The 27,214-nt window shown below is 32.9% G+C and overlaps 2 protein-coding genes across 2 annotated transcripts; both read left to right on the forward strand.

Annotated features, from left to right (window-relative positions):
• The first annotated feature begins 4,205 nt into the window (after positions 1-4,205).
• Positions 4,206-5,115, forward strand: LOC144572567 (germin-like protein 5-1). Its single transcript, XM_078322190.1, has 2 exons — positions 4,206-4,371; positions 4,574-5,115. Exons 1-2 carry the CDS (start codon positions 4,245-4,247, stop codon positions 5,113-5,115), a joined length of 669 nt encoding a protein of 222 aa, XP_078178316.1. The 5' UTR covers positions 4,206-4,244.
• A 1,425-nt stretch (positions 5,116-6,540) lies between these two features.
• LOC144572566 (phospholipase D alpha 1-like) lies at positions 6,541-10,535 on the forward strand. Its single transcript, XM_078322189.1, has 4 exons — positions 6,541-6,683; positions 7,596-7,661; positions 7,745-9,689; positions 9,790-10,535. The coding sequence occupies exons 1-4, from the start codon at positions 6,573-6,575 to the stop codon at positions 10,233-10,235; spliced, it is 2,568 nt and encodes an 855-aa protein (XP_078178315.1). The 5' UTR covers positions 6,541-6,572; the 3' UTR covers positions 10,236-10,535.
• Positions 10,536-27,214: the final 16,679 nt, after the last annotated feature.

Genomic DNA, 27,214 nt, shown 5'->3' on the forward strand with positions numbered 1-27,214 from the left:
TGTTCATAATCGGGGTCTAAAAAGCATACTCAAGATAAATAAATTTATGTTTTGATGAACTCTCAACTAGTAGCTAGCTCAGTGAATACATTATAATGTGGGATCCATGAACATATATTCTTGGGGAAATTAGATCCATGCCACTTCAAAATGGTGAATTTAGAAAAATGTCATCTCAAAATTTTCATTTTGCTAAATACCACTCCAAATCTCATATATTAAGAAAAATGCCACCCTATACAAATTATTATACATTTGTATTAAAAAATAAATAGAATATATTGTATTTTGAGTAGTATTTTCGTATATTCCAAAAATGCCCTCACAGTAACCCATTAAGTCTGACCCGATCCAAAAGAAATGGTGAGCCATCTCCTCTCTTCCGTCGAGCAAGCTCTCCCAGTCGAGTCTCTCCTCTTCTCTCTTCCATTGAGCTAATGGAGACTAATGGGATCAAGGTCACCGATGGAATCTAATGGAATCAAGGTCCTTGATTTGGAGGAGTTTGACGCAGCCATTGCAGTTGTGGCTGACATGAAGACTAATGGAATCAAGGTCACTCATGAAATCCTTGATAGAGTGCTTTCTACTAAACAAGACATCCAATCGACAGAAGGACCGGAAAAATGAGATTTTACTTTTTAAGTATTTCAACCTGACTGATTTTAAATAGTCTGGAGAAGTTTCCCTTCGCTGCTATTATAGGTTTGCAGTTTCAAGTTTCATGTGCATTAGTGTAAACATTAGCTGTATGCCTGTGTTGCTTCGATTTCCCATATGAGCAAAAGGTTTAGTTCCATCGAGCAAGCTCTCACAGCTTCATTTCTCTGGAAAGGTCGAGCTTGTAAGGAGAAAGATAAATTTGGATGAAGGTTATTTCAGTAACTTCAATATATTCTGTTTATTTTTTAATACAAATGTATAATAATTTATATAGGGTGGCATTTTTCTTAATATATGAGATTTGGAGTGGCATTTAGCAAAATAAAAACTTTGGGGTGACATTTTTCTAAATTCACCGTTTTGGAGTGGCATGGATCTAATTTCCCCTATATTCTTCATCACTTCATAAAAAAAATAAAAATAAAAATCTTTGGACAAATTATTTATGCTCTATATATGCTTCAAAGCTGGCGTTTCAGTACCAATTATTTGTTTCATGAACATTCTTCATCACTTCATTAAGGGGGGGGGGGTTTTCTTTGGACAAATTATTTATGCTCTATATATATATGCTTAGTACCAATTATTTGTTAAATTAATTTAATGAGAAAAGATTCTTGTCCACTGACTTTTGTCCACCATCTGTCCACAGCACCTTATTCACCGTCTTTTAACTAATTTTACTCATATGTTTTAGATAAGGTTTTAACTGCTTTTAACTGTCGGTCTTCAACTTTTGTTTATTTAAGAATCTCCTTTCGTATCTAATTTCATATCTCCTTCTCTCTAAAAACTTTTCTCTGCCAACGCCATATCTGTCTAGTCAGATCGTCATCGTCAGATCTCACATCTACGTTGAGATTGACCGCCTCCAGTTGGAAGGCGAGACCACCTCTGCCCCAGTCAGACCGCGCGCTTACTCCTCGATGGTTCGACAAAACAGATTTGTTTGTCTCTATGTCATCGTTCTCTCTTCTCTTGCTGTTCCTTCTATCTACTCTCTCCGATCTCTCCGATCAGGGTCACATAATTTCATTTGAAAGCATAGTCGAAGCCCTTGGCTCAATTAATCAAACCAGGTTAACAAAAGTAGTGAATAGATGAAAATATTTGCTTCAATCAAGTACTGGTTCGATTTCGGCTCGCTACTCCGAACAGTGAATGCATTGTTTCAAGCTTTGGTAAGAAATATTGTACATTTCTAATTCATTTTAGCTTTGCAATGTCGATTTTAATTGAGATTACTGACTCGATCTCATTTTTTATACATGATCGCAATGGAACCTTCAATCGTGGAGCACGATTGAATAGAAGTTGTTTTTGTTGAAGAGCACGGCAAAATTCAAATCTAGTAAGTTATTTCTGTTGAATTTGTTGTTTTTGTTGTATGCAGTAACAGATATAGCATTTCAAATGAAATCTGGAGGAAAGAGATGATAGAGAGGCGATATGGAGTATTGATATGTTAATTTTACTGTATTGCCCTGTTAATTTTGCAGTATTCATCTTGTCATTTTACAGTATTCATCTTGTGAAAATCTGGAGGAAAATAGATGATAGAGAGGCGATATGGAGTATTAATTTGTTGATTTTACAGTATTGCCTTGTTAATTTTACAGTATTCATTTTGTCATTTTACAGTATTCATCTTGTGGAAATCTGGAGGAAAGATATTTTACAGTATTTACCTTGTAATTTTATAGTATTCATCTTGTAAAAATCTGGAGGAAAGAGATGATAGAGAGGCTTCTTACTCATCTGAACAAGATTCAATTGAAAATTCTACTGTATACAATATTCAATTTTACAGTTCTGCTGATTCAATTTTATAGTATACAAGATTCAATTGTAAATTTTACTGCAGTATTGATTTGTTAATTTTACAGTTTTTATCTTGTAATTTTATAGTATTCGTCTTGTAATTTTACAGTATTCATCTTGTAAAAATCTAGAGGAAAGAGATGATAGGGAGGCTTCTTACTCATCCGAACAAGATTCAATTGAAAATTCTACTGTATACAAGATTCAATTTTACAGTTCTGCTGATTCAATTTTACAGTATACAAGATTCAATTGTAAATTTTACTGTGTAGAAGATTCAATTTTACAGTATACAAGATTCAATTGAAAATTTTACTATATACAAGATTCAATTTTACAGTATACAAGATTCAACCCAGTGCGGACGCTAATAATTAACTCTAACTGCCAATAACCGCTAATAACTAACTCTAACTGCCAATAACTTCCTATAACTGTAATTTCTGAAAGTACAGTTTGAAAGTACATTTATTTTGTCCTGTTGTGCAAGTTGCAATCTTTTTCTAACTATCATGGGACCACTTCAAATAGTTGTTGGATATTTTGTGATTAACTGATATATTTTATGTGATATATTGTATAATTATACAGCATGTAGAAGTAATTTTACAATATTCGCGCAAGTTAAAGCTGTGGACAAATGGTGGACAAAAGACTGTGGACAATTAGACGCTTCCTAATTTAATAATCTCCTCCTATGCATGATTCGTATTGAAAGAGGTTTCCTTTACTCACTTCTTAGCTTCAGTTGGTGGGAATATAATTATATCTAATTATGCTCCTAATCCTAGTAATTAATCATGATTATGTTCTCCAATTTCTCCGTATCAATATTATTCTTTCATGTACCTTTTTGGTCCTTTTCAAATCCATTTTCCATGCCACCAATCGCTTCACATTTCTTCACATGAAAGGGCTACTTTGCCTTTACTCCCAAATCATAGAAACAATATAAATTGAAGACAATATAACAGGTGGACTTGGATTACAAATAGATGCATGATCTTGATAAGAATTTGACCCATCCAAATTAGATATGTTAATTTTTACAGAGCAAGCTAGCAATTAATCAGTTCGAACTGGCTTTCTAGGCACTGTAAAAAGATTCGGTGAATTTTATCATTATTTATACATAAGAAAAAAAACAACATGATTAAAATGAAAAATATAAATTTGATTGTTGATGATTTACTAAATATTTGATTTCCGTATAATTAGGACTAATTATCTATTAAGTAACAATTTATGAATGGTTAGCAATTTTTTTTTAGTTTGGGTTATACATTTTACAAGAAAATTATAACCTTAAAACAATATTAATTCCTGATTGGTAATGATTTATAATGAAAGAAAATGACTATTACAGTACATAAACATTAATTTGTGTTATACATTTGAGTTAAGTAGCAATCTACAAATAACTATAGCGAGCATAATTAATCTGTATTATACATTTTGCAAAAAAAATAATCATCATACTAAAAGTTTGAATAATTCCTGACTGAATTATTAAATTAAAAAAAAATTATGAAATTATGATTGACAAAAAATGTTGTCTATGAATTTAATGCTAGACTAGTTATTATATCGACAAAATCACCAAAAAAAAAATGGGAATGTGCCATATAGCGACTCCCTGGGTGTAAAAGTATAAATACCAAAGCAATGAACCCAAGTTTCCCAAACACTGGCTTGGAAAGGAAAAGAAAAAAGAAAAAAGAAAAAAAAAAGACACAAACCCTTTTAATTTAATTAGCATCATGGATAAGCCTTGTTCTTCTTTTCCCTGTTTCTCTCTCTCACTCTTTCTCTCCCTCTTCACTACAACTGTTCTTGCAGCTGATCCTGATCTGCTGCAAGATGTATGCGTTGCTGACCTCAATTCCAGTAAGTACACTTTTGCTACATTTAGTATATATATATATATATGATAAATTAATAATATTCTCTTGCCTCTACTTTGTCTAGACTCTATAATTATATATGTTCAATTATAGTATGTTTCTATCAAACTTAATATATATCAACTTCTTAATTAAGAATTATTGGTATTGATATTAATTGTGATCATATATATAACCGCGCGCAGATCTGAAGGTGAATGGGTTCCCCTGCAAGGCAGATATAACAGCAGATGATTTCTTTTTCAAGGGCCTTGCAAATCCTGGTGCTACAAACACCAGCATGGGCTCCGTAGTTACTGGCGCTAATGTAGAAAAAATCCCCGGACTAAACACCCTCGGTGTGTCCCTAGCACGTATTGACTACGCACCCGACGGCCTAAACCCACCACACACACACCCGCGTGCAACCGAGGTAATATTTGTTTTGGAAGGGGAACTCAAAGTAGGATTCATCACCACAAGCAACAAGCTTTTCACCAAGAATATAACTAAAGGGGAGGTTTTTGTTTTCCCAAGAGGCTTGGTGCATTTTCAAAAGAACAATGGGGCCGAACCAGCCGCTGTCATAGCAGCTTTTAACAGTCAGTTACCAGGTACACAGTCGATTGGGACAACTCTTTTCGGGGCTTCACCAGAGGTGCCAGATAGTGTATTGACAAAGGCATTCCAAGTTGGAACCAAAGAAGTGGATAAGATTAAGTCCAGATTTGCCCCAAAGAAGATCTAAGTGAATGCATGTGTGTGATTAATTATTGTTGTAATTGTTAGAGGCTTCTGTGTTGAACGGGAACCATACGTTTGTTTGCTGTAACAGTAATTTGTTCTTTACTTTATGATCATGGAACTTGATCATTTCTCATTTCTCTTCATATATATATAGATTCTATTTATGAGATACAATTAATCACACACCAGCTCTATTTGTTTCAATCAAATACCTAATTATTATATAATAGAGTAATAGACTATATACCAACCAAAAAGAAGCATTCCCAATAGCATCCGATCATCAGGTGGCATATCATATATATAGAGTTAGGCTGGGGTGCTATGGATAGCATAGTGGCCTCTATGCTACGGCTCAATATTCGAGTTTTCAAAATCCAAACGGTCGATCCGAACCGTTCATCTTATTCTCCATATTAATATCTGCTTGGAGACCAAATTTTATAATTTTCTGAATTTTTTTACTATTTATTAAGCCACTTTGAAAATCGCTAATCCAACGGTTTTACTGTTTTGTGCAGCCACCGTTGGATCAACAATTTTGTAAAATAATTAATAAATAGTAAAAAAATTCAGAAAAATGTAAAATTTGGTCTCCAAGCAGATATTAATATGGAGAATAAGATGAACGGTTCGGATCGACCGTTTGGATTTTGAAAACTCGAATATTGAGCCGTAGCATAGAGGCCACTATGCTATCAATAGCACCCAAGCCTTACTCCATATATATATATATATATATATATATAGGTTGGTCTCTAAGCATCACAATCACAGATTCACAGGTCATATGCTATGAAACGTACCATAATTAATTAATTTTAAGTCATGCTCACTGTGTCGATTGGCAACAATCGCACTAGTGTTGGGCCGAGGCCTTGGGCTTAGTTAGCTGTTTCTTAATTTTGCCAATATTTTAATATTGAAACAATACTGGATAGTGGATACTAAAATAATTAAGTAATTTTTATTGGATTATGGATTACGTACCCATCAAATCAAATCCCTAGTCCCTAGATTAAGTATTAGATTTATTCCCTGGCCCCTGACCCTAGTCCCTAGCTAGTATTAATTTTTTGTATTATTCCTTGCCCCCACCTCTCCCCCCCTCTTTGCTATTGCATTGCTTTGCTTTGAATGTACATTTACCTTTGCTTCCTTGTGGTCATGTCTTGCTTTATCTCTTTCTTGACATAGAAGGCGGGCATTTTCTTAACTAGTTCCTTTTAAGTATGTCACCAATGTATTCTTGTATCTAGCTCTCTTGAAAAGGAGAAAGAATTTCCAAATTGTGCAGCCTGGTATGTCCAAATTAATTAATTAATCTGTATTTTTAATTCCATGGTATATATATCACCTGTGCATGCATCAGATTGTTTGTTTTTAATCCCCTTAACAAAGAATTAATAATTCATCTAATCATATAGTGACAGGAACTTAAATTAAGGAGACCGATAAATGGCAGGACCTGCATTTTTACTCCATGGAATGATCGAAGCCACTATTTCTGAGGCAATTTTCTCTGTACCGCCGGCAAGTCGTGATGCTTTTCAACAGCCTTTCCATAAGGTACTTTTAACGGCTACACGTGCACACACACACTCTTAACTTTGCATTTGCTTTTTAATTAAGGAATACAATTGACAAGTACTGCTAAATTTTATCGGTACAATATAGCACCGAGTCTGATTAAGACTGCTGGATACATTACAATTTATATATGTGTTTTCCTTGAAGCACGTCAAAATTAAAAGGCATAATTTATATATTTGCCTGATCCTGTTATATAGCAAAATTAGTGGACCTGAACAGTTTGAGCCTTCTAATTGCCTTTGTGAGCCCATACAAATTAAAATAAAATAAAATAAAATAAAAATGGTCCATGGACTTGGTGATCATTTGATGTCCATACTTTGTGATCCAACTTAGCATACGATCTGTTAAAACATACAAGACTTCATTAATAGAGAAAAACTTTTGGTCCATGTCTCTGTCTAACAGAGTTGATCAGTTGATTGAGTTTAATAAAACAACATTCTGGTTCTAGCTTAAATGTGCTGGCCACAAACATATAGACACCTAATTAAATAATTATATATGAAAAGTGATCCTCTTTAGCTGCTGGGCACTGGGGTCTTTAGTATTTAGTATTTACAGATCTCTCTCCCTGGCAGCTAGCAAAAACTGCTCCAGTGTTGTATCTGTGCACTGGTATTCTCTACCAGTATGCTGAAAATTCTTGTGTTTCTTTCTTGATCATTTATTGAGTTAATGAGGCTTATTGGCATCTAATTGTGAATCCAGTATACAGTGTATTTGTTCCTCACAATAACCTGTACCGTACCAGGCTGATGCTCTGACCAATTATAGCCCAAAATCAATTATTTGAGTTCATTTTATTTCTAATACAGTCTAACAAAGCATTCATTTTTAAGACAAGTTTTAGTGATACAATAAATGACATTCATTTTGAAATTGCAGACTATATCAAGAAAGTTTAAGAAAAGATTTTCATGGGTCAAGAGGTTGTCGTTTTGCCAACCAAAGGTGACTTATTTCATTATTTATATCCCAGATTATATATATCCTGATTACATGCCATGTATATCATGACTAAACTGCAATGACAGATTATTCAAGGAGTAGAAGTTAACATTGGCACAGGATCCGGAAAGCTTTATGCAACACTAGATGTGGAGAAGGCAAGACTTGCGCGGACTCGTGTAGTAACGAACGAATCCACAAATCCACGATGGGACGAGTCTTTCCATGTGTATTGTGCGCATCACACAACCCATATCATATTCACTGTCAAGTCCACCGAAGCCATAGGAGCAACCCTCATAGGAAGGGCTTACCTCCCTGTGCAAGAAGTTTTAGACAATGAGAACGTAGACCGATGGCTTGCAATTTACAACGGCGATAAAATAGTAGATGGTGGAGCCAAGATACATGTTCAGGTGCAATATGTTGCGGTGTCATCTGATCCTATTTTGAATTGGGGTAAAGGGATCGGAGGCCCGAATTTCCCCGGGGTCCCACACACTTTCTTCCCGCAGAGACGCGGGTGTAAGCTTACACTTTATCAAGACGCATATGTCGCAAGAAGCTTTAATCCACGCATCACTCTATCTGATGGCAAGTATTACGAGCGTCGTAAATGTTGGGAGGATGTCTTTGATGCAATTATCTATGCCCAACAATTTATTTACATAACCGGTTGGTCTGTTAATGCGAACATCACCCTAATAAGAGACCCACAATCACGGATGACTGATCGTGAAGGGGATGCTGTTCTTTCTCTAACTCTTGGTGAGCTGCTAAAGAGGAAGGCTAAAGAAGGTGTTAGAGTGCTTTTGTTGGTTTGGGATGATCGGACATCGCTAGGCCTTGGTCCAATCAAAAGGGATGGGTTGATGGCAACACATGATCAAGACACCGCTGGCTACTTCAAGGGCACCGGTGTACAATGTGTTTTGTGCCCCCGTAATCCCGACGAAGGAGGAAGCTACGTCCAGGATCTCGAGGTGGCATCCATGTTCACACACCATCAGAAAACAGTGATCGTCGATTGTGGTTCTAATAGAGATGCAAGGTGGTCGAGAGGAACAAAACAAAACGATGTAAAAATAGTGAGCTTTGTCGGAGGTATAGACCTTTGTGATGGACGATATGACACGCAAGACCACCCATTGTTCCAGACACTCAACACAACACACTATGATGATTTTCATCAACCTAACTTTGTTGGGTCATCAATAAAGAAAGGGGGACCGAGAGAACCATGGCACGACATACACTGTCGGCTGGAAGGGGCAGCTGCATGGGACGTGCTCCGCAATTTTGAAGATAGATGGAAGAAGCAGGGTTCCGGTGACGATCTATTGATACCTCTTGACTCTGCCGCTGCTATAGAGGACCTAGAGATGCTAATGGAAGATGAGGATCAAGACACATGGAATGTGCAAGTGTTTAGATCAATTGATGGCGGAGCAGTTGTCGGGTTTCCTGAGGCTCCGAAAGATGCATGTGCTCTTGGTCTCATCACGGGCAAGAACCAAGTGATCGAGCGAAGTATTCAAGATGCCTATATTCACGCCATACGAAGAGCGAAGAACTTCATATATATTGAGAACCAATACTTTCTTGGAAGTTGTTATGCATGGAGACCCAATGACGGGGTCAAAGTCGAGGATATAGGTGCACTCCATCTTATCCCAAGGGAGCTTTCCCTGAAAATAATCAGTAAAATTGAGGCCGGAGAGAGGTTTGCCGTGTATATAGTTATTCCAATGTGGCCAGAGGGTATCCCGGAGAGTGCATCTGTCCAAGCCATCCTGGATTGGCAGCGTAGGACGATCGAGATGATGTATAATGATATCACATTGGCTCTTCGTTCTAAGGGAATTTGGGCAAATCCTAAGGATTACTTGAGCTTTTATTGTCTAGGCAACCGAGAGATGTATAGAAATGGAGAGTATGAGCCTACTGAGAAACCAGACCCTGATACAGACTACAGCAGAGCACAACAAGCTAGAAGGTTCATGATTTATGTCCATGCCAAGATGATGATCGGTAACATAATTTGCTTCTTCTTAATTTTTTGCATAATCTCAAATCTTGTTAATTTCATGTAATTATATGCTTGATGATCCAATAATTAATTAATTGACAGTTGATGATGAGTATATTATCATCGGATCAGCAAACATTAATCAGAGGTCCATGGATGGAGGTAGAGATTCTGAGATTGCCATGGGAGCCTACCAACCAAATCACCTAACAACCTACAATCAGATGGCGAGAGGACAGATCCATGGTTTTCGCATGTCGCTATGGTTTGAGCACGTTAAGCTACTGGACAACGCATTCCTCCAACCAGAGAGCCTGGATTGCATCCAGAAGGTGAATCAGATAGCAGATGAATACTGGGATCAATATGCCAGTCCGACAGTACAACGTGACTTATCGGGACATTTACTAAGCTACCCTATTAGAATTAATTCGAATAATGGAGAGGTGACGGTACTGCCGGCCCCGGGCATGAAGTTCTTCCTGGACACCAAAGCTGCTGTCCTCGGCAATAAGTCTGAGTATTTGCCTCCCATCCTAACTACTTGATTGTATACATGATCGATGTACCGGTCTCGATATATCGTGTTCTAACAAACACTGACACCAACACCTGTGAATCTGTGATGTGATTTAATTGGGAGATTATATATATATTTATCATGATCGATGTTGTAAATTTATTGTATTCTTAGTTATATATATATGTACATCGATCAATTAAAGTTAAACGATCGATATATATAAATATAATGTACGTGTTGTGTATTAATTATATGTTTCTGTATAGTAAAATTGAAAGTTGGAATAGTAATTAACAAATGAATATGTATGTAAAATTTAAAACTAGTAACTTTTCTGACGTTAGCACAATTATTATAATTTTGACCTTTGTCCAATATATCTCCAGATTACTATCGATCCTAGTCCTAGACTCCTAGTGCATGCAAAAAGAACACACGCAACGGAATTACCCTGTAGGCCTGTACCTTGTTTTGTTTTGAGCAGCAACAAAACTTCCAACGGACCACGGACCACGGACGAAGACTATACAAGGACAAATTAAAGGCCCAGTTATTTGTGGCCCCGCTTCACAGATCAGATCTGCATGAGCAGTCTCATCAAAAAAACACAAACATCTGCACTATTTCACTATTTTTTCCATATTCAACCTTCAAGATAGTCAGATAGAGATAATTTAACCTTCAACAACAATAGAGATAATTCATTATAGATCTCAATCATTAATTGGAAATAGATTTCTGTCGCAACTCTTAAGTGACATCGATCTGCATCTCAGATCTACAACTATTTGTACTCATTTGGCAAATATCAAGAATTAATGTTTCTTAAAAACGACAACACTTTATTTAATTAATGTATCTTAATTTCAATTTAGTTCGAATTAAGCAAATTTAATACTTTATATGTATGTATGTATGTATTATGCATGAATTTCATTTCTTCATTTTAGATCATGATCAACGATCCTAATATGTAGTTTGGGATTTGACTTGTTAAATTATTAACATGAAAAAATTGTGATAATTCAATTTAAAATAAATTACCATAATATCATCCTCTTTTAAAAAAACTAGTTAGTATAGATCGTGTTTAATGCTACTTAAAATTTAGAAAAAAAAATAAAAAAATTGTTTATTCCATCTTATTCCTCATATTTTACATCTTATTTAATAGCTTAAATTAATCTGATTGAAGGAGTAAGATACTGAAAAATAAATCTTCATCTATAACAGTGAATTGTATTGGTGATGTAAGTGTGGAGTAAATATTTGAAGGTGGAATAAGTTAATTCACCTAAAAAAAATGATGAAGTAACTTATTCTAAATTAACTAAGAGTTTATTTCATTTTTTTTATTGTATTTCTTAATTAACCGTTTAAATGTAAAATAAAATTATTAGTTACCTGGTCTGACCCTACAACCAAACATAATCATTAGAATTTGCAATCATATTATCATATGCATACAACAACCATCTGGCAAGTGACACCAAACTAGAGGTTTGCTAAACCCGTTAGGGATTGAACTCGTTTTGCCCGGCACGTACCCGTTACCCGTGGTACCCGTACCCGTTGCCCGGGTACAAACGGGTAGATGGGTACGGGTAATAAACGGACCGGACAACATAATTTAAAAAAAAACCCGTTGTACCCGTACCCGTCTACCAGCCTTTACCCGGTTGCCCGTACCCGTCCCCATAACCCGTACCCGACCCAGTTTTTGAAATTCAAATTCTTTTGAATTTTTCTGCCGGTTCAAGAGGGGCCCAGTCCAGGTCAAATCAAACCCGGCCGAACCCACCCGGGTCACATCAACCGGTTTTTTTTTTTATTTCAAATTTTATTCCCTCTCCAATTTTTTCTTTAAATACACCCCTCTAATCCTCTTCCTCTCCACATTCTAACTCAAATTCTCAATCTCTCAAACTCAATCTCAAATTCTCATTTTTCATTATTCTCAATTTTTAAATTTATTGTTTAAAAAACATATGGTTGTAATTTAATTCATTTTACAAATACGCAAACGGAATTAGAGGTTCGCTAAACCCGTTACGGAATTACGAAGGTATCAAAATTACAAAGTTCGGCACCTCCCGCAAGATTTTTCCGCGAAATTTAAAGGTTAGATTTATTTTATGTTAGATTAATTTATTTTTGTAGAGTAATTTAAAATTTGATATTAGATTTATTGTTGTAGATAAATGTATAATTTAAATTGAATGTTAGATTTAGTTTATGTTAGATTTGTTAGATTTATTTAATTTATGTTAGATTTGTTAGATTTATTGAATGTTAGATTTATTTAATTTATGTTAGATTTGTTAGATGTGATTATGTGAACTTGTGAAATAATTAGATTTATTTTGAATATGTTAGATTTTATTTTTGAAATTCGGATTTATTTTTAATAGGTTAAAAAAATATGTTAGATTCATTTTTGTGAATATGTGAAATATTTTGAATATGTTAGATTTATTTTTTAAAATGATAGATTTATTTTGAATAATTTATATTTATTTTGAATATGATAGATTTATTATTAAGATTTATTTTTTGAATATGTTAAGTAATTGTATTTATTTTTTAATATGTTAGATTTATTTTTAATGTTATGAATAAAATATTAATGTGGATGTCCATAACTCCCAACATTAATTCTCCACTATCCCCATTACTCCATGCACTACAATTGGAATTGATGGCCACCACTATTGAAATTTATTTCTCTATTTATTTAGATGGTTTTTCATTTACAATTTGTAGCCTATAAATAGAGGCTTTGTAATATTGTATTGTACACACATATGAGAAATGTATGAATAAAGAGATTGACATCTTTTCATCTCTATTTTGCTTATTCTTCTTTATGCTTGTTCATATTTATTTTATAACACGTTATCAGCACGAGAGCTCTACTAGTTGAAGATTCGAGGTAATTTTAGTAACTTTTATTTCAATTTTATTTATATAAATAATATTTCGTAGTAATTGCTAAATGAAATAAGTTATCAATTTATTTATATTTATTTTAAGATGTTTAGTATGATTCATAGAATTTTATATGAAGTGCATTTTTTAATTTAATCTTCCCGAAGAAGATTTAAAAGAAAAATTTTTTTGAAGAAGATTTATATGATGTACAAATATTGTATAGTGGTTCATATATTTTTCATATATTTGTTTTCTTCAATAATTGAATCTTCTTGAAGAGGATTTCAAGAGATATTACGAAAATTTTCAATTTTATAAAATGCACCGAGCAATTGGCCCGAAGCCATTGTAGCCATTTTATCAACTTGAAGAAGATTTCAAAAGATATTAAGAAGATTTTCCTGAAGAAGATATAAAGAAAAATTATATGATGCGCAAATTTATCATGATGTTTATATATATTTTTTTCCAATAATTTAATCTTCTTGAAGAAGTTAAGAGATATTCTAAGTTGATTTATCATCTCTTTATAGTTGAAGAGATTATAATGAGTTGTTGGACAAAATAATTCAATTTGTTATGCTTCATTTCTTGAAGTAAATGTAGTAATATATAATAATAAATTTGAAAAAAAAAAAACTTGTGGACATGGACGTACAAGAATGAGTTTATTATCATGGTGATTATTACAAAAACACATATTTTCACCTGAAGTGGAAAGATAATGAAAAAAAATTTAAATAATGTGCAAATATTAATGTGATGTTCATATTTTTTTTTAATAATTTAATCTTCCTGAAGAAGATTTATGTGGCTCACAAAAATTAATATGAGAATATTTCAATATATCTTCTTGAAGAAGATTTCAATAAGATTTATATGATGTGGAATTTTTTGATGTACTCTTCCCGAAGACGATTCAAGAAATATTTTGAGTTTATACATTATCTTTTACATTATATTATGTTAATGAAATGGCCCGAAGCCATATGAATATAAATTATATTAATGAAATTGGCCTGAAGCTATTTCATCAATTTTATCAATTGACCTGAAGTTCAATTATAATAAATTATTGAAGCCACATGTCTTGTTCTGGTTGAACAAAATAATAGTTACACATGAAGTGGAAAATAATATGATGGACAAACTATTAGATATGGACGTGATAATGAAGAAAAAGTGCATCATTCCACTAGAAGTGAAAAAATAAATGAACAAAAAGAATTACCACTAGAAGTGGAGAAATAATTAGAAAGTGAAGAGAATGACAAATAAGAAAATTCCTGCTATTATTAGTCATGTACCTGTCGTACGCCAATGTACCTGTAGTACGTCAAAACATTATATTGAACTATTATGGACAAACTCAATTTAGTCAAATGATTTGACATTATTTGAATGATGAAAAAGAGATATATAAAATAGGTGACATTTACGAAAAATTGAGCCCTCACTGTTTGAAAAAAAAATATAGTATATCAAACTTATACAAAATTATTTGAAAAGAGATGATTTACTTTCATAAATCATTTAATTTTCTATTAATACAATGCCCTAAAAGAAGTTTGTTCGTTTCTATTAATACAATGGCTTAAAGAAGCTTATCTATTTCATTAGAGGTATTACATTATAAGGTGGAATTTTAATTTTTATCTTTTATGTTGTTACGGAAAATTGTTAGATAAAAAAAAAATGAATAGTTGTTCATTCTTTATTTTGAAAAATAAATTAATACTTATTTATTATTTATATTGATTGTAGTGCATAAAAAAATGTAAATGTAAGATAAAATTTGCTTATTTATGTTTAATTTTTTTAGTACTACTTATTTATTCTTTTTATTATTGATTATTATTGAAATGGTGTTTATTTATTTTTATAAAAAAAAATGATTGAAAGCTCCAGAAGAGTTATTTTGTTGTTACATGGAGGAATACAAATTTATATTGATGATGATGTATTATATTCTTGTAAGTCTCAAATAAATTTATTAAGTTTTAAGAATATCCGCCGAAATGGATATCATATTGAGATAACTAATCAAAAAAAAATATTGAATATATGAAAAACAATGCATATTGAAAATAAATTGCATATGTTTTTTCTCTGACTTGTACTACACATATATTAGTACAATTGAAACACATGTTATTGTAAACCAGAAGTTTACATACAAGAATATGTTTATAGTTTGGCATGACCGGTTGGACCATTCCGGATCAATAGTGATGCGAAAAATAATAGATAATTATTATGAACATTCATCAAAGAACTAGAAGATTCTTTAATCTGATGAATTTTTTTTGTGTTGGTTTTATTTCTAGAACGTATACAATATGATATTTGTGGAACAATATATCCAACATGTGAACCATTTGAATATTTTATTATTTTAATTGATGCATCAATAAGATGGTCACGTGTATGTTTATTATCAAATCGCAACCTGGCGTTTGCGAAATTACTTGCTAAATAGATTTGATTAAAGAGCATAATCCAATTATGAAAATACATCTAGACAATATCGAAATTAATGTTAAACATCCTGTAGATGTTCGTATATAAAAAGAAGATATGATATTTTACATACAATAAAACTAATTTGCATCATGCCAACTTAAAACTTCCCCTTATAATTAGTTTTTGGTCACATACCTAATATTTCCCATATAAGAATTTTTGAATGCGCGGTATATGTTATAATTGCTCCACCACAACGCACTAAAATAGGATATCAAAGAAAGTTGGGAATTTATATTGAATTTGAATCTCCATATATAATATAGTATCTAGAACCATTGATGGGAGATTTATTCATGGCTAATTTTGTCGGTTGTGATTTAGATGAATAAAAAATTCCCAACCTTAGGGGGAGAAAACTATCAGCTGGAAAAAATATATTAGTATGAATTATTATTGTCTTATTTTGATCCTCGTACTAAAGAATGTGAACTAAATGTTCAAAAGATAATTCATTTGAAAAGGTTAGTGAATCAATTGCCAGACACATTCACAGACTCAAAGAAAGTGACCAAATCACATGTACCAGCTGCTAATGCTCCAATTAAAGTCGATGTCCCTGTTGGACAGACTAATTATAACACGCATGAAGCGTGGAAAAGCAATGGGTTCCAAAGATTAAAAATATAAAAATCCTCGAAAAAGAAAAGGAGCAAAGAATGAAAATGGTCAAGTCGAGGATATGATAATTTCAGATAAAACTCCAGAAGAGAATAAAATTATAAGTAATATTGGAGTTCCAGCAGAAACTCAGGTATCTGAAATTTATGAAAATAATGAGATCTCGATAAATTATATCATGAATGAAATAAGATGGAACCGAGATGAAATTGATATCAATAATATTTTTGTATATAATATAGCGCTAAACATAATAAATATTGAGGATCATGACTAGAAGTCTATTAAAGAATGTCGACAAAGAAATGATTGGCCAAAATAGAAAGGTGCAATTGAGGTAGAGTTAAACTCTCTTGAAAAATGAAAAGTTTTTGGACCTGTAGTACTTCTACCTCAAGGTATAAAACCAGTAGGATATAAATGAATATTTATGAGAAAATAAAATGAGAAAGGTGAAATTTTGAGATATACTCACCTGTGGTGAATGCTACAACTTTTTGATATATAATTAGTCTGACAGTCCATGAAGGACTTAATTTGCACCTAATGAATATTGTTACAGCCTATTTAAATGGCTTGCTTGATAATGATATTTATATGAAAATCTCTGAAGGATTTAAGATGCTTGAAGCATAATTTAGGTTCTCGAGAACATTATTCAGTTAAATTGAATAAATCTTTATATTCATTAAAGCAATATGGACGCATATGCTATAATCGTTTAAGTGAATATTTATTGAAACATGGATATAAGAATGATACGACCTATCCATGTATTTTCATGAAAAGATATAGAAATGATTTTGTTATAATTGCAGTTTATGTTGATGATCTAAGTATCATTAGAACTCCTGAAGAGCTTCCAAAAGAATAAATTATTTAAAGGAAGAATTTGAGATGAAAGATCTTGGAAGAACAAAATTTTGCATTGGATTGCAAATTGAACATTTAAAAATGATATTTTTATGCATCAAGAAAATTATATTGCAAGAGTGCTGAAATAATTTTATTTAGATAAATAACATTCATTAAGCACTCTGATGGTTGTAAGATCATTAGATGTGAATAAATATCATTTAGACCTCGAGAAAATGATGAATAACTATTTGGTCCTGAAGTACCATATCTTAGTGCAATATGAACACTTATCTTGATGGCATACAATACATGATATATCATTTATAGTAAATTTATTAGCAAGATAGAGTTCTTCTCTCACGCGAAGATATTGGCATATAATTAAACATATATTTCGCTACCTATGAGAAAATTTAGCAATACACAAAAGCAAGTCAAGTATGTATTTGGTTAAGATCTGTGATTCAACACATTCGTCAGACATGTAGATTGTCTTTTAGAGAAATGATCCCGAAGATCATATATGAATATAATATTGTATGTATTGCTCAATGAAAGGAATGATACATTCAAGGAGATAGAACAAAACATATTTCACTAAAATTCTTGTTTACATATAATCTCTAAAAGAATAATGTTATTAATGTTCAGCAAATTCATTCAAGTGAAAAAAATCCAGCAGATTTATTCACAAAGGCACTCCCTACTGTAATATTCGAAAAACTAGTTCGTAATATTGGAGTTCGCCGAATTAAAGATCTTGACTGATGCTGTCATGAGGAGGAGTTCATATGCACTATATTTTCCTTAACCATGGTTTTTCCCACTGGGTTTTCCTGGTAAGGCTGTAGTTGCGTATTTAGAAGAATATTGTACTATTTTTCCTTCACTAGGTTTTTATCCCATAGGGTTTTTCCTAGTAAGGTTTTAATGAGGCATATTCTTATGTAATGGACATCCAAGGGGGAGTGTTATGAATAAAATATTAATGTGGATGTCCATAACTCCGAACATTAATTCTCCACTATTCCCACTACTCCATGCACTACAATTGGAATTGATGGCCACCACTATTGAAATTTATTTCTCTATTTATTTAGATGGTTTTTCATTTACAATTTGTAGCCTATAAATAGAGGCTTTGTAATATTGTATTGTACACACATATGAGAAATGTATGAATAAAGAGATTGACATCTTTTCATCTCTATTTTGCTTATTCTTCTTTATGCTTGTTCATATTTATTTTATAACAAAATAGATTTTATTTTTGTTTTTTCAAATTTTTTTTTTCTGTTTTTTCCTGTTTTTTCTGTTTTTTTCGGATTTTTTTAATTTTTTTTTTTTCTGTTTTTTTTTTAAATATAGTTGTATTTGAAATTCATTATATAACTAGGTTAGATTTATTTGTTGAATATGTTAAGTAATTGTATTTATTTTTGAATATGTTAGATTTATTTTTAAATAGGTTAGATTTAAAACTCAAAATAATTTAATTTCTTTTCGTACCATACTGGAGTGGATGACCGGAATTCAAATAGAGTTTATTTATTTATTTGTTTAACAGTTGCAACACAAAATCCGGTGCTGTCTCGCCAGTTTTGTGTCTGACAAATCCAAATTTTAACAAACAAAAAAAGACACAGAAGGATTGCCGTACTGGTACTGGTAGGATTGCTTCTGTAAATGATATTGTCATTTTGGTAAATTGCCAATAGAGCGACCCCTTTGAAGTTTGACCCCACTTGTATATTATTTGGAGCCCCATGTGGCCATGTATAGAAGTATAGATAGAAGTATAGATAGAGAGAGAAGAGAAGGAAACTTCCGACCAGCTTCCTCCTGGCAACAGAATTAATGAGCGACAAGTACAGTACGTGTGCATTCCGCTGGTTTTAACAAAATCAACGGCAACCATCGGATAGAATGGGATTAGGCCTTTGGAATTTGGATACATTCAATTTTTGGATACAGATGACAGATCACAGATGAGATGAGCGACCAACCAACTTGGATTCTTAATTTGTTGTCCCCAACCCCAATCCCCATCCCCATCCCCATCCCCATCCGAAATTAATATATATGTAAAACTAGTTGCGGCTGAAATTAATTAACAGGGAAGAATAATAAGTGCGTAAAACTAGTTGCGACGTGTAAAGGCAAAGAATACAAATAAGATTGTTAGCTAGGAAGAATATATATTTCATATCGTCAGTGAAAATGACACAATCAAATCAATAAGACATGCATGTTTGTGGTTAACTTCGCATAGCAAGTAATGAAACGCACTCTAGCTAGAAATTTTTTTATAAACCATAAATAGAAAAACAATTTTTAGGAACCAGTATGATTTTTTTTTTTTTTTTGAAAAACCACAAAGACCGAGTGGAGCATTCGGTCTCCACTTTTTTTTTCTCCAGACCGAATGCTCCACTCGGTCTCACTCTTTTTTCAACTTTTTTCAACTTTTTCGTGCGGCAAACGGTGTGGCATATGTTTTATGTATATGTATAGAGTGACTTGAAATTTTAAAATCTAAAAAGTCGATCCGAACCGTTCATCTTGTTTTCCATATTAATATGTTTTTGGAGATCAAATTTTACATTTTTCTGAATTTTTTACTATTTATTAAGCCACTTTGAAAATTGTTGATCCAACGGTGCCTGCTAATTTTACTGTTTTGTTATGCCACCGTTGGATCAACAATTTTCGAAGTGACTTAATAAATAGTAAAAAAATTCAGAAAAATGTAAAATTTGGTCTCCAAGCACATATTAATATGGAAAACAAGATGAACGGTTCGGATCGACTTTTTGGATTTTAAAATTTCAAGTCACCCTCTATACATAAACATAAAAGGATTATTCGGATCTTATGTGGCCAAATCTGTGAAAAATTGAAAAAAATGGTGAGACCGAGTAGAGCATTCGGTCTGGAGAAAAAAAAAAGTGGAAACCGAATGCTCCACTCGGTCTTTGTGGTTTTTCAAAAAAAAAAAACAACTAGTTCCCTAAAAATTATTTTTCTATTTATGGTTTATAAAAAAATTCCCTCTAGCTAGCTAGTTAAAGTTTAGTTCTGACTTCTGACAGAGACCCAACCCCGGCCATCTCAGTCTCAGTCTCAGATCAGGCCTACGCCTAGGCCACATAAATATGACAGTCACGGACATACATATATCCTTCTCATTTTTTGTTTGCTGCTCCATAATTCAATCAATCATCCACACAAATACGAAGCTTCTTCGAACCTTCACTTCTGCCAGACCCATTTATTTCCCGATTTTTTTTAAAAATACTCCAAAAAAAATTATTTTATTAAAAATAACCAAGTTTTGAGTAGAATTTTAAAAATGTCCAGGTCGCAGATTTTTTTCGAGTTACAACAAGCATTTTCTACATTTTCAAAGTCCAAATCGTCGATCCAAACCGTTAGATGTGATTTCTACAATAAAATGTGCTTGGAGACCAAATTTTATATTTTTTTGGAATTTTTTTACTATTTATTAAGATGGGTACAAAATTCAATGGTCTGAATTTGACTAGTTTTTGTACCCATCTTAATAAATAGTAAAAAAATTCCCAAAAAATGTAAAATTTGGTCTCCAAGCACATTTTATTGTAGAGATCACATCTAACGGTTTGGATTGACGATTTGGACTTGAAAAATATAGATAATGCTTGTTGTAACTCATAAATTGTTGTAACTTGATCCCTCCTCATTATATATACATACACATATATTATACATATATTATTAAAAAAAATGAGTTTATAAAAAAAACTAAATCATGGATATTTTCTATCTCCAAATTCTAAAAAAAAAAAAATCCGGGCCGCGGAAAAAATCCGCGCTCTGAATAAAAAAATAAAAAAAATCGGAGCGCGAATTTTTTGCGCGCTCTGAATAAAAAAAAAAAAAAAAAAAATCAGAGCGCGGAAAAAATCTGGGACCTGGGTATTTTTAAAATTCCACTCAGAACCTGGTTATTTTTAATAAAATAATTTTTTTTTGGGTATTTTTAAAAAAATAAGATTTATTTCGGTGCTGGATTTGTTAGGTGTTTTTATTGTATTTTTTTTTCAATTCATTTTTCTTCAAGATTCCTTTTTTTTATCCTATTCTTGTTTTTTATACATATATCTTGTACTGTAGTTAATTTTTTTTAGTTATTAAAAAATACTACACTAGTCGACATTCGCTCACTACTTAAATTAAAAAAAAAAAAACGATTGCTATTTATAATATCACTACTTGTTTGAGATGTTAAAAATTAATACTTTTAGACTATATTTTAATCAAAATTATTGTCTACTTTTTTTTTGCTCTGTGATGAGCGTGAAAGCCTCAAAGCAATGTAATGTGAAGTCCTGAATTATGAACTAAAATATCATCTACTCTTTACAATAGTTGATTAAAAAGATTGATTTATTTTTCAATCCAAGATCAACCGTTGTTGTGTGGAAGGGTAAGAACTAACAAGAACAGCACTTTTAAGCAGCTTTATGATCCTTAATTAATTTCCTTTACTTGATCTATATATGTAACTTGAATATAAATGATAACATTGTTTAGACCTCGTTTATATATATATATATAGCAAGTGAAAAATAACACAAGCTTCTCAATTTCTTTTTTAATATTTAATTAGCCCTAGCTTGCTAGCTAGAGCCAAAATATTTGACCTGCCACAAAAAATTGTAATGACTTGAACAGTAGTAGAATCAATAACAGAAGCTGTGATGTACATCGATCCCATGCATGCATATTTAATTTATTGCGTTAAAAGTACGTAAATGATAGGTAAATGATAGATTAGAGTAATTGAAGAAACCTTATTTAAGTTGTCTTGGTATTATACGTACTAATTATGTATTTAATTAAGCTGCTGAAATTGGTGATAATATTAGTGAGTTGCTACTTGCTAACAAACAAATTAAAGGACCATGATATGATATCAGGTGCAAGCTGGACAATCAGCAATTGCGCGCTTTGCAAAATCAGCGGCAAGGTGCTAATTCTTCAAAGTTCAGAGTTTACTTTTTCTTTTTCTTTTTCCTCATGCGACAGTTCAATCCAAACCAAGGCAACTGAAAAAAATGCGCAGTCGCAGTCGCAGTCGCAGCCTATGAGATCGATATATATTTTGTGGAATGAGTAAATGTAAATGGGAGCTGATTGAAGACATATATATATATATATATATATATATATTAAATCTGGACTGTTCCATTAATTCATGATTAATTCACCCCCACATGGACATGTGGACTGATGGACTGATGGACACAGTCACTCAACGAACAAATTGGTCCAAATAGAAATACTGATCGAACATCCTCTCAGATATCTCAAACTTTGCGTCACTTTATGGAATATCTCAACTGTTTACTACACGAATCTCAAACCACACAAAAGTAGCAACAACAAAATATATATATCATAACATCTACAAAACATAAGGCAGAAAACTAAATATCAAAACATTATAATATACACAAAACTAAATACTACAAATCTAATAATTAAGTCTTTATTCTCTTTCTCTTCTCCAGACATTGGAGATGGAGGGTTATCATTGTCAGAATCCTGCAAATTCTCCAATATTGGTGTTTCCTAAGCGAGGGACAATAGAAGGTCCATCGCTTGAGTCGTATCAGAACTTCTTTCCTCTTCCAACATAATTAGATCTGAAAAATCCTTAACATCAAAAACATCTAAATTTGAGAGAGGGATATTTTCTCTTTTTAATATTTTTTCCAAGTAGATTAGTGTCGTTGTTTCGTTGTATTATGATCTGAAATTCGGTATTATTCATTAAATTTGATCCGTTTAGTTTTTTTTTTTCGTGATTATAATTTTTCTTACTTTGAAAGGTGAAACGTGTTATAAAATGAGGGAATAATAGTTACATTAGGAAATTTTCTTTTTGAGAAGTAACTTATGACAAATTAGACAAATTATGATATGATGTAACAATATTTTGTTAGTGAGAAGTTTAAAATTTGTGGTTAAATATTTGTAATAAATTTCAATTTGCATACGATTTAAGTATATTAAATATATATCAGACACCAACAGGACCATTTGCGAAAAATAGGCAATATTTATATATGCCTTGCTACTTGGTTTAAAAGTAAATATGAATTACACTATTTAAGTTGATGAAAACATCAACTAAAAATAGGAGCCAGCTCGTAAGCTCGTGAACCAAGTTGAATTAAGTGTTTACATGAGCCAAGCCGAGTTGAACTGAGCTGAGTTAAGAGCGGAATCATTTTACTTCTCTTATTTAGCCGAACTGAGTTTGAACCGAACCTTAATGAAATGATTAGCAGCCATATGTGTCATATGTAAAAAAAAATTCACATCTGTTCCTCCATTTTTTATTTGGGTTGCACTGCATGTGCAACTTATTATAATCTAATTTAAATAGTAACAAGAAACAAGTACGGGTAAATATATATGTACTGAATTCTCTCATCATCATCATGCAATATATACGCCTTAAAAATTACAAATTAAATGGCCTACCGTGGTCCGTGGACACCCATTCAATTATATTATATACATTTCGTTGCAACGTGTCATTAAATCTTGTCTTTGACAGGTGGCTTGGTTCGGACCCTGCTCGAGACACCCAACATGTTTTGTCATCTTTTGTCCTGTCATCGGCCACCGTTTAACCAACTTTTGACGGTCGAACAAATTTATTAATAAAGTGTATTTTATCTTCTATCTTTTTTTTGGTAATGAAAGTGTGTGTATATATATAGAGAGAGTAAGACTTGGGTGCTATGGATAGCATAGAGAGCTACGGTGCTACGATTCAATATTTGAGTTTTCAAAATCTTAACGGTCGATCCGAACCGTTCATCTTGTTCTCCATATTAATATGTGTTTGGAGACTAAATTTTACATTTTTTGGAAATGTTTTACTATTTTTTTAGATAGGTAGAAAATCAAATATCTGAATGGTGCAGAATTTTTTAGATCAAGTGATTTTCTACCTAGCTAAAAAAATAGTAAATTTTTTTCAAAAAATGTAAAATTTGGTTTCCAAACACATATTAATATGGAGAACAAGATGAACGGTTCGGATCGACCGTTAGGATTTTGAAAACTCGAATATTGAGCCGTAGCACCGTAGCCCTCTATGTTATCCATAGCACCCAAGCCTTACTCTATATATATATATATATATATATATATATATAGAGAGAGAGAGAGAGAGAGAGAGATGGGCTATGGTGCATTGCAATGCATGGAGGGGTTTGTGCATTGGACCATAAATTTAAAATTCAAAATTCAAATGGCCGATCCAAACCATTCATCTTGTTCTCCATATTAATATGTGCTTGGAGACCAAATTTTATATTTTTCTGAATTTTTTTACTATTTGTTAAGTATTTTACAAAATTATTGATCCAACGGTGGCTGCTGATTTTACTGTTTTGTTAAGCCACCGTTGGATCAACAATTTTGTAAAATACTTAATAAATAGTAAAAAAATTCAGAAAAAATATAAAATTTGGTCTCCAACCACATATTAATATGGAGAACAAGATGAACGGTTTCGATTGGTCATTTGAATTTTGAATTTTAGATTTATGGTTCAATGGGTCTGTCTAAATTGCTGCTAGCAGCATTTCAGCAGAGGTGCTGCCGGGGCTATATTTATGTTCGCACAGAATATATGCTACAAAGTTTCAGTATAGCAAGCTATACCTTTTAAACCTTTGTTATACTCTGTCAAATCAGATAGCAAGTGCACTATCCTATCGATGAGTATGCTCAGGTATCGATCCACAGGGACGGAAGAAAATGACCGGACTTATCCTAAAATCACTTGAGATTCTAGAAGTGAGAGAAATTGGTTTGGTTTAGTTTTAACAATTCTAATGATTTATGACAAGTTTAAAAGACAATAAAAGAAAATTAAAGTTATTTTTAATTGATAGAAAGGCGTTTCCAAGGTTCAGACTTCATTTCTGTTCAGCCCCGAGGCATACGGCCCGTACGGATTCCCGTACGGCCCGTAGGGGACCCCGAGTTAATGCTGCAGCTACTGTTTTCTGCGCTGATGCTAATGTTTAGGGTTTCTATCGACCAGATCTAGATACCTAACCTCAACTTTCGCATTTTGGCCTAGTACCCGATTACCGGACTCAAATACTTCCCTCTTAGATGCGTTAAACCTCAACTTTCGCATTTTGGCCTAATTTATCTAAGTTACTTGTTGGTTTACTAAAAGTATCCAAGGACTTTCGCCTCAAGGAAAGTTTCACCTTTCGGGTACTCCTTGGTTTCACCCTACTTCATATACTTTATTCGGTTGGATTAAATGTCATAGACTTGGCTCCTAACACTTAGATGTGCGCATTCATCTAACGGGATGACTAATCAATTCAAGCAAGCACAAATAAAGCAATCAAAATACTACTCAACAAGGTAAAAACAAAGCATTCAACACAAAATCCAAGTAGCATGCAAACAAAACCAAACTAGAAAATACATCTTAACCCTAGAAACAAAGTAAATTAGCTACTCATGTTCATAAGATAACACAAATAACAGAAAATAAAAGAGTTCATGACAAAAACAGTGGAGAAATCCGAAGATCCGTTGCAAACTCGCGTTTTTTACTTCTCTCCTCTTCTCCTCCTCTTGTCTTTTGCTCCAAGAAAGGTTGTCCAATTTTCAGTTGTGAATCCCCTTTTTTTGGTGAGGAAATATCTCATTTAATGCCCCAGATCGCGCCCCCAGAGGCTTCCTTTTCGGCCTCCTTAAATTATGCTCATTTCAGATTCCAGCTGGATTTTTCGAATTAGCGCCCTACGGGCCGTAGGGGACCCCGTACGGGCCGTATGCCTGTGCTTTGCCTTGGAGACTTTGTGCCTCTGTTGTGGAACCTTATGTGCAGTTGGGCAGATCCTGTACGGGCCGTACAAAATGTCATACGGGCCGTATGAAAAGTAGTCAGATCCAGTTTTTCGCCCTTTTTCCTGCAAAATACCAAACAAAGCACAGCAGTACCACATTTCATCAAAATATAAGTAAAAAGTCCACATTTATAGGCTTTAAAGCACATGTTTCAGTGTAAATCAGGGCTGTAATTTAGATATAATATGGAGATATCAAATTCCCCAAGCTTGAACTTTGCTTGTCCTCAAGCAAAAATCCCAACATGGGTATAGGGTTGGTCTTTGGATTACCTAAATGCAAATAAATTCCTAAATGTGAAAATTTACATGAACTGCTCTTATAAAAAACCATGAGAATCTTTTTGGATACAATTTGGATTTTCCTTGATGAATTTTGATTCACCCCACTAATCGATTAATCAAACTTCATATTTTGAGATGCTTTAATATTTGCAAAAAACTAATTACTTGAATTGATCAATTTTTCATTCTTACATTGAAATTATGCCCTCGTTTGTGGTGATTTTTCCTTTTTCGCCCCCCCAAGCTTGAAACAAGCTTAGGTTAGAAAGTCGCGGATTTCATGTGTTGATAACTGCAAATATTTTTGAAACTTTTCGAGCTCAAAGGCATCCCGTCGGATTGTGCCAGTACTCTTTTTTTTCTTTGGGAGACGAGCTCAAAGGCGCCCAGTAGGACTTATTGCCAGTACTCTTATTTTCTCCATCTTTTCATTTATTTCATTTGCATATATCATGAATACACACATCCAAGGTATTCTTTCATACCAATGGATATCCCAACCTTTCTATTATTTAAAATCCCCAATTCTCTATTTTAAAAGGCAGAGTTCAGTTTCAAAATGACTTTTCGATACAATTCAAGTTTTCATATTTTCAAGTTCTCAAAACATCCCTTCCTAATTAGTTCTTTGATCAATTGTGGGGTTAGTTGTAAATTCTCAAGGTCATCCCAAACACACCCAAAAATTTTCACAAAAGTCCCTAACTCAAGCAATAACGCAAATTTATCACCTAAAAATATAAATTTTTGAAAAATAAACATGACCTAAATGCAGATACAGTTTTCTTCTATTCCACCCCCCAAGCTTGAATGAAGCATTGTCCTCAATGCTTGAATTCACACA

This window comes from Carex rostrata, chromosome 20 (assembly GCF_964058835.1).
Source record: "Carex rostrata chromosome 20, lpCarRost1.2, whole genome shotgun sequence".
NCBI lineage: Eukaryota > Viridiplantae > Streptophyta > Magnoliopsida > Poales > Cyperaceae > Carex > Carex rostrata.

Excerpts from the sequence above, each read along its gene's own strand:
- LOC144572566 (XM_078322189.1), top strand. The coding sequence starts at position 6,573 with ATGGCAGGACCTGCATTTTTACTCCATGGAATGATCGAAGCCACTATT. Across the intron at positions 6,684-7,595 it reads TTCAACAGCCTTTCCATAAG|ACTATATCAAGAAAGTTTAA; the intron begins GTACTTTTAACG and ends TTGAAATTGCAG. Across the intron at positions 7,662-7,744 it reads TGTCGTTTTGCCAACCAAAG|ATTATTCAAGGAGTAGAAGT; the intron begins GTGACTTATTTC and ends CTGCAATGACAG.
- LOC144572567 (XM_078322190.1), top strand. The coding sequence starts at position 4,245 with ATGGATAAGCCTTGTTCTTCTTTTCCCTGTTTCTCTCTCTCACTCTTT. Across the intron at positions 4,372-4,573 it reads CGTTGCTGACCTCAATTCCA|ATCTGAAGGTGAATGGGTTC; the intron begins GTAAGTACACTT and ends AACCGCGCGCAG.